General features: G+C 44.1%; 1 protein-coding gene across 3 annotated transcripts in view; it reads left to right on the top strand.

Annotated features, from left to right (window-relative positions):
* The first annotated feature begins 1,933 nt into the window (after positions 1–1,933).
* NAT8L (N-acetyltransferase 8 like) overlaps positions 1,934–8,920 on the top strand; it is a 76,538-nt gene continuing 69,551 nt past the window's right edge. The window contains exon 1 of one of the 3 annotated variants that reach the window (XM_033950847.1): positions 1,934–2,369. In XM_033950847.1, coding sequence (XP_033806738.1) covers positions 2,060–2,369 — 310 coding nt within the window. In that variant the 5' untranslated portion in view covers positions 1,934–2,059. Of the gene's footprint in view, positions 2,370–3,162; positions 3,712–8,920 lie in introns of those variants that run through there. The other 2 variants (XM_033950855.1, XM_033950864.1) reach the window with 2 other exon arrangements.

The following is an 8,920-nucleotide window of genomic DNA, read 5'->3' as shown; positions in this document are numbered from 1 at the left end:
AACAAGACAGCATTGATCTAAATACTTTGGAAGGTAGAAGAGAGGAGAGAAAGGAATAGAAGCAGAAGGGGGAGCCGTTGAACAGTAGAATTCTGGAGAAATTTAAATGATAGGAATATGTTTTGTGTATAAAAAAAAACCCATTTGTATTTGTATGAAACATTTGTTTGATAAATTAGAGAGGCTACTTTTTGTCTGGAAAATTTTTTGCCATCTGGCAACCCTGCAACAGCCATATGAGTACCAAACAGCAGGTAATAATGAGCCAGCAGAAAAGTTGATCTGGCCCAACCCATTCCAACCTCTATATTTTCCACTTGATGAAGTACAAACTACCAATCAGGGGAAAAAATACACACACACACTTATTCTCTTTGGATAGACTTATTGTCATTATGAAGCACGGAAAGAGGACAGTCATTGACTATTCCTGCTGCAATCTGTGAGTAAAGCAGCACTAGCTGCACCGAGGCTGCAATGCGTCTGCGCACCAGGAACCGGCTGCCTCACGCCGCTGGTTTAAACCGGGACAAGCAGGAAGATTCCCCCCCCCCCAAACCCATGCTGAACTCGCTTTCTCCTTGCAGATGCAAATCTTTTTCTCTCCTGGCACACCAAGTTCCCGCTGTATTTTCAGCAGCAGTTTCTCATCACGAGTTGCAGAATGTCCTGGCCTCCAGGTCCGAGGCGATCATTTTAAATGCTGGAGTCTCCCGCTCCTCGGGAAGATAACTTTAGCTCCTGACCAATCGTTGTCCCCGTGCAACATTTTGCCTTTCTGCGGGAGCATCAGTTTGCCTAACCCTATTCGTCCACGAGATATCGGTACTTTTCTTTCCCCGTTCCCACCCCCGGGAAAAGTGGACAAATTCGGCCCATCGCTAAGAATTCGTCAGCATGAAACATTTGCCCTTCTGACTGACCCAGTGTAATAAAAGGCGCGCAAACGGTGCCCACATCCTAGACTAGAGAGACGGTTTGCGCAGAGGTCCCCCCCCCTCCCTTTTCCTCTTTAATCCTGAGAGTATGAGTAGCCGCCTTGTTTCCAGACAGACGAGCAGGGAAATAAGTAGAATCGGTCTCATTCACTAAGACTTCATAACAGCGCCATAAAACTACTAATTAGCGGGAATCAGAAAAATGAGGTGGGACGAATAAGCGTTTGGTATATATTTCTAGGACTGTGTGGAGCCATATTTCTTCAGCGGTTAATGCCCAATGCTATATATATATATATATACACAGTATATATGTTGTGTGCAGATGTGTACTTTTGATTCCCAGATTAAATTAAAAAAAAAAAAAAATCCAAACGCGGACTAATCTGAATCAAGCATTTATTTGCCATCTAAGACTTCCAGTTACCTCTAAAACAAAAAGTTCAGCTGGGTGCCAATCCGAAGGTAGATGTGGTTGTTAAGAACGGCCCTCTTCCCCTCCCCTCACCCCCCCAAAAAAAACCAAAAAAAAAACCACCCCAACCTCTAAAGTTGCATTTTCATATGGCCCACAGACATCATCACAATGACAGTCTCTTTCATTCATAAATGGTGACCATTTTTCATGATTTTTTTTTTTTAATTACTAGATGCGTATTTATTTAGTTCATGCAAACACTAGCGCAGTTTCTTTGTTAACTACTATACAGCGTTTCCCAATTCATAGAGGAACCCACCTAAAACAATAATTCTTTTTAACAGCTTTGGCCATTGACAGTCCGCGGAGTATTTCGTAGACCTCAGCAGGTCCAGACCGTCAAAGCTACACAAAAGGAAAAGGAAATGCTGTAGTAATTTGCAATAAAATAAAATGGGAAAGGAGGTGTTTCTCCCACACCCCCTGAGATCACATGGTGACCCTTTCTATCCAATCTGGTGGGCGCTAGGGCCCCAGGGACCCCTGAATCAGAATTGCACCGGCTCTGCTGCCTTATAAATGCATCTCCAAAATGCAACCCACCTTCTCTATCTAGCTTCTCCCGCTTGTCTTTGGATCTTTAATTTAGCAGAGAAAAAGTCTTTCTTGCTTACTTACTTATTTTCTTTCTTTCGCCAGTTGCATGCATTATTTGTCTCCCAAAATGGTTTGCGAGGCTAAAATCGTTGCGGATGATCACGATGCGATTCCAGGAGCTAAGAAAGACACGAGGATGATTTCGTCTTCCCAGATGTGGCCCCCCTTGTCGCCTCTCACTACCATGGAAGAGGATGCAAAGAAGGAGCACGTTTACATCCAAGAATTTCACCCCTCTAACCAAGAGACTGCCTGCCGTATTTTCTATGAAGGTATACTGGAAAGGATTCCTAACACAGCCTTCAGAGGATTAAAATATCAGCCGCGAATTCAGTTGCTGTATATGCTGATAACAAGTAAGTGCGCGGCTATTTCTTTATCGGCTTTCACGCTTGAACCATAGTGAGAAGGCAAGCCAAAGTAATTGTCTTGACTGATTTCCCAGCTTGTTTTACTGCCAGCAGACTGATTGTAGGGTTACCGCTGTGCCAAAATATATATATATATATTTTTTTTTTATTTTTTTTTTTCAGTTAAAAAAAAAAAATCCAAACCCTTATATATAGCTGTCTAATTAGAATTTTCAAGACTAGTCCTACCCACTAGTCTAAGGATGTTTATTAGTGTGTAACTGAGATTGTAACGTGCAACGGCGCAATAATTCCCTGGAGATGGTGTAAAAAGTGAGTCTCTTACTTTCACATCCAGCCTCTGTTAGAAAAAGGGGGGATTCTTTTCACTAAACCGCATCGACTTTACTCTTTCTTTAGCGCATGCAGCCCGTGGCTTGGCTGCTGCACGGTTTGCGGAGTGGTCCTGCTCGACAACGTTACGATTGCCGGCTGGCGGAACTCTTCCTTCTCCCTTTGTGAAGGGAGGGGGCGAGGAAAAGCTTGAATGAAGTCGCGCTGCAGTTTCTGACACAGCACTGGCGCCTCTCCCACTCGTCTCCTCTATTACTTGCCCCTCCCGGTCTGCGGACATGTGTGTGTGGGCGCGCGCAATAACAAACGGGGCCGCTCGCTGGCTTGCGCTTCAATGGCCTGTGGGGCCCCGCGTTTGCGATAATCGCGCGCGCGCGCGCACACATAGTTCTGCCTAGAAGTGAAGGGTGAGTGGGGCGCGTGGGCTGGCGTACTGTTTCAGATACTTCTCGCCGAAATGCATTTCTTTTCACGCTAACGTGGCTGTTTTCTCTTCTCCACTCTGTCGAAAATGGTCGCAGCAGCTTTTGTCGCCTGCCCAGAATGAGCTGTGGTCATAGGCCCAACATTTCAAAAAAAATGATTGGGGTGTCACATCATACAAATTCCCCCCTAAGTCGGTGCTTAGTACTAACCGTCACCCACAGAACAGGTTCCTGCGGCTGTTGGTTGTAGTGGCGTTAAAAGCTGTGAAACGTGTTGTGGAAATGGAACTGTGATTAAAGTAAAAGTAATTTCCTCAGTTCTGTCCTGGAGGCGTGACAAACAATTTGTTTTAAGGATTACATGTATGGCATAAAGTGTATGCATGTTTACTTCCAGTATATGCACTTGGCTTTCTCATGCATATCCATTGCGGTAAATCTTGACTGATTAGGTGTGCCTCATGGGAGGCGTTGAGAAGCTTTGCTTTCGGACAGCAGTTTCCAAACTCTACAGGGAATAGGGGAGCCATGTCATATTTTAAAAGCCCCAAGTGGAATAGCAAGCAAAGGTAATACACCGGTGGTTGCCAAACTGTGGCCTAAGGAAATTTTTCATGGGGACCCTTAACACTGCTTTAGGAGATATGTCTTGGTGGGGGGCAGAGCCAATTTTGGTTTGTACTAAAAGGATTCCCTCCCAATCTATGTATGGGACAAATGGTTAGCTGCTGGTAAGTATATTTAGTAAAACGGAGTTCTCTTGAATTTGTTTTACTAAGTTGTGGAACTTTTATACTGTACTGACTTTTGATTAAACACATTATCCAGGAATAGTTGATTTACAAAGAAAAGCTTAATCAAGTTTCTGGAGAAGTCCAGCATCTATTAATTGAAACTTGTGGCTCACTGCCCGTTGTGGAAATGATTAATAGGGAAAAGCACATGCTTACTCTCGTTTTGTGCAGTGGCCAGCAGATCCAAATACTACTACTACCATATTTTCACGTAGATAACGCGCACCCGTGTAAAACGCGCACACGGGTATAGCACGCGAGAAACACAAATTTATGTACAGTAATTTTTATATACCGCGCACACCCGTATACCGCGCATGCTGCCCGACTCTCCTTTCGCCCGCCCCGACTCTCCTCTGGCCACCCCGACTCTCCTTTCGCCCACCCTGACTCTCCTCTCCCCCTTGAAGTCCTGTCCCCACCCTGAAAGCCTGATGCCCCCCCCCCGCAGGACCGCTCGCACCCCCACCCCGAAGGACCGCTCGCACGCACACGCACCCCCACCCCGAAGGACCGCCAGGGTCACCAGGGCCAGGAGGACTTGGGCTCCCTCCTGGCCCGATATTGTCGGGGAGTTGGGGAGTCGGCGGGGCAAGAGGGCTTGGGCTCCCTTTTGCCACGATTGTGTCGGGGAGTCGGGGGGGCAAGAGGACTTGAGCTCACTCTTGCCCCGATCGTGTCGGGGGTGCCGCGGTTAGCTGGGGCAAGAGGGCTTGAGCTCCCTCTTGCCCCGATCGTGTCGGGTGTCGGGACCGCCAAGAGGAAGCAGCAGGACACCGGTAGGAGCGTCTACATGATGGGGGGGGGGGGGGTCGGGAGGCTGTGGGGGTGCGAGCGGTCCTTCAGGGTGCGGGTGCGGGTGGGAGTGCGTGCGAGCAGTCCTTCGGGGTGGGGGTGCGGGTGCGTGCGAGCGGTCCTGCGGGGGGGGGGGGGTGAATCGGACGTCAGGGGGGGGGAACTATGTAAAAAAAATTTTGTACAACACACTCACGTGTATAACGTGCAAGGGTATGCGTGGTACGTAAAAACCACGTATAACGCATGCGTTATATGCGAGAAAATACGGTACTACTTATCACTTAAATAGCGCTGAAAGGAGTATGCAGCAGGATTTTGAGCCAAGTTTCCCTAGTTGGTCCAGGGCTCTAGCCACTAGGCTACTTCCCTGTATACATTGTATACATGAGCTGGAGGTTGCCTCTTGCTGGTTAACTGGAACTAACAAACTGGTAGTTTTTTGTACGTATAGTTAAAAAGTAGATAAAAGCAAGCATAGCTTTAAGAAATAAAACAGCATAGCAAACATTTAGTACACAAAAGCAGTCAGTCCACTAGCAGTGAGATCCACAATGTGGAGACAAATAATTCAAAAAGGAACCCCTTATTTCAAAAGCGAGAGTTGTTTACTAGATTGTATCAATAGAAGCTGGGCTACAATGAACTTATACAGAGATCTGGGTGACCAAGCATAACATATTTAGTACACAAAAGCAGTCAGTCCATTAGGAATGAGATCCACATTCTAAGGGAAGGAAAAATTGGATATGGGAGGGTTGCTAGATATGGTGTTCTTGGACTTTAGCAAAACCTTTGATATGGTTCTGCGTAGGTGGTTGATTGAAACTCTTGGGATATTTCTCATGGTCTTTAATGTGTTGGATGCAACTAAAGGAAAGAGATGACAATTCTAGGAATCTGTTTGGATTCTGCCCTTTCAATAGGAAAACAAATTCTCAGGGTGGTTGAGGTGGGTATGCACAATTGCATATTCTGTTTAGACTGAAACCAATGCTTTCACTTTGCGATTTTAGATCATGTTGTTCAAGCCCTAATATTGCCTTGATTGGATTACTGCCACATACTTTACCTTGACGTCAGAAGAGGAGGAGCAGGACTGCAGCAGAGGAATGTACTGCAGAGGCCAAAAGCAGCTTGCTAGGATCGCTACAGGACCAGCGATCCACTGCGGGCTGCTGTAATTAGCTTTGAAGGTGAGACCGGTAGGCCAGGGGGGGAAGCCAGAGGACGCTGGAGAGAAGGGGGAATCGTGCCAGCCTTCGGGGGGTGGCCCCCTGGTGTAGAAGTACACAGAGGGAGAGGTCCAAAGAGACGTGAATATGCCAGACTGAGGGGGGAGGGGAAGAAATAATGAGTCTAAAAACAGAGGAGAGGGAGAGAGGGAAGGAACAGAAAGGGAGAGAAGTTGGGCACAAGGGATGGTGTGGAGGGGGGCATAGAGATACTGGATAAGGAGGGTAGTTGGGAAGAGAAAGGGAGAGATAGTGGACCCTGGGGTGGTGGGGAAGGAGGGAGATGCTGGATGAAAGGGTAGTTGAGAAAAGGAGAGATGGTGGATCTATGGATGGTGGGGTTCATCACTGCAGCTGTGGGGGGATGGAGATGGAAAAAAAGGAAAGATACCAGACCTCCAGGGGAGGGAAGGGAAACATAAGGGGAGGACAGAGATGGAAGATGGATGGTTAGTACCAAGAGAAGAAAGAAGGAGACCTTGGCAAGTGAGTTATTGGAAGACAACCAGAGCCTGGGACCAACATGATTTGAAAAATGACCAGACAAAAAAATTGAAAAAATAATTTTATTTTCTATTTTGTGATTACAATATATCAGATTTGCAATGTGTATCCTTCCAGAGCTGGTGTTGGACCGCAAACGTAAGCTAGGATTTAACAGAGAGAAGAAAAGTCTTTTTTTTTTTTTAAATATGTGTGTGTTTTTGTTTACACCACAGCACCAGTGTGGGTAGGAGAGAGGGCAAAGGGGGTGAAGAGGCTATAAAATAAACCAATATGTTCTATAATCACAGTGTCTTTATTGATTCTTAATTAAATATAGTGAATATCTCAGAACCAACACCCGTGACTGGTGAATTCACCGGACTGGGGTTAATTGGGGGACCATCATTGAAATTCAATGATGGTCCCCCAATTAACCCCAGTCCGGTGAATTCACCAGTCACGGGTGTTGGTTCTGAGATATTCACTATATTTAATTAAGAATCAATAAAGACACTGTGATTATAGAACATATTGGTTCAAACTAACATCACAGTATAATAATTATATCTCTCCATATAAAAGTGACTATAAAATAAACCAACCAGGATGTTTGAAATAAACCACCCATTGGGCAGGAAAATCGAATCGAAAAATTGATTCAATGGGTTGAATCGAATCAAAATTTTTTTTCCTGAATCAGGCAGCACTAGGACTTGGGTTGGCCACTGTTGGAAACAGGATACTGGGCTTGATGGACCTTTTGGTCTGTCCCAGTATAGCAAATCTTATGTTATGCTTATTTATACATCTAGGAGTTGTGATCACAGATTTACATGGTCGCTCACAAAACTACTTGTAAATCTGGACAATTTGTTACTCACTTAAGAAAAAATTGCACGTACCTGGCCCAACCTTAGAGGGAGTATTGCTCAGGTGTAATCTAAGGAAATAACTATTTTACGGAAAGGATGGAGGATGCATGGAATAGTCTCCTGGAGAGGTGGAGACAAAACTGTCTGAATTCAGAAAAGCATTAGACAAGCATGTAGGATCTCTTAGGGAGAGTTTATAGTTAATTAATTTATATTCCGCCTTTATTCAAGGCAGGTAACACATAATTTAAAAAAAACAAAAATAAGGAGATAGTGGATGCTACAGACTGAATGGCCCATTTGACCTTTCTCTGCCATCATATTTGTCTTTCTGTGTACTATCCAGAAAATTTTACTGAGTAAAATGAAAATAACTCGTGAGTAAATAAGATTCCTTTTAATAGGAAACTGCCCTGGGCTCAACATTGGTACAATAAGCCTCTGACCTTAGATAAAACGTCCTATATTTTTGTCTCCTGACAAGACTGGGAAGAGCCACACTTGAAAACCCACAAAGGATACTGTACAGTTCTCACAATTCCATTTTTGGGCAGAGGAAAATGATAATTGCATCAATGATGTACTTCAAAACAGCACATTCCTCCTTAAACTGCGACAACTCGTATTTAGCCGTATGATTGCCACCATTCCTTTGGACCCAGCTGGCTGCTTCCCTTTTGGCTTTTTCCACATAGGAAGGAGAAAGATCTTCCAAGAAGGAAGGAATAGCCTCTAGCATCTTTAGATGTCCTTCAGCAACAAATCACAAGAGAATAAGAGTTGCCATACTGGGACACACGGAAGGTCCATTCTGTTTCCAAAAGTGGCCGCCAATTCAGCTCACAAGTATGTAGCAAGATCCCAAAATTAATAAAAACAGATTTTATGCCAGAAATAAGCAGTGAATTTTCCCAAGTGCATCTGATGGGCAGAATAGATGGACCGTTTGGCCTTTATCTGCCATCATATTTCTCTTGTTTCTATGAATAATGGCTTGTGGACTCATTAGGAAATTATCTAAACCTTTTATTATATTCTCTGGCAATGAATTCCAGAGTTTTAAATTGCACGTTGAGTGAAGAAATATTTTCTATGGTTTATTTTAAATCTACCTAGCTTCATTGTATGCCCTCTATTCCTTGTATTTATGGAAAGAGTAAACAAATGATTCACGCCTATCCATTCCACTCAGTATTTTATAGATCTCTGTCCTATCACTCCTGAAATACCAAATTTCCAGTGATGTGAGATATACTATTTAATGGGGTGTCAGAAAGACCTCTTGAAGTAAACAATACCTCAATGCCTCATCCCCTATGGCTTTATAAATAGTCAATTAGATAATTTTTCACTCATTAATAATAAGTTATATAGAAAAGATAATAACTTAGCTTTTTTTCATTTTGTTCTTTTTCTTTGTCTATTAATTATATTGCAACTGCTTTCTCTAGCGGTCAGCATAAATCGCTCCCCTGCCGACGCGTTTCGCCTATCTTTGTCAAGGCATGGGGTCTAGGGAAAACACAGAAATCATGCAATTAAAACCTACCATTAGAATCTTAGATATATTGTTCTCTAAAACAGACAATCTCATCA

The sequence above is a fragment of the Geotrypetes seraphini genome, chromosome 1 (genome assembly GCF_902459505.1).
Source record: "Geotrypetes seraphini chromosome 1, aGeoSer1.1, whole genome shotgun sequence".
Taxonomy (NCBI): Eukaryota; Metazoa; Chordata; class Amphibia; order Gymnophiona; family Dermophiidae; genus Geotrypetes; species Geotrypetes seraphini.
Note: the sequence above shows the minus strand (reverse complement) of the source record. Positions and strands in the feature narration are given on the sequence as shown.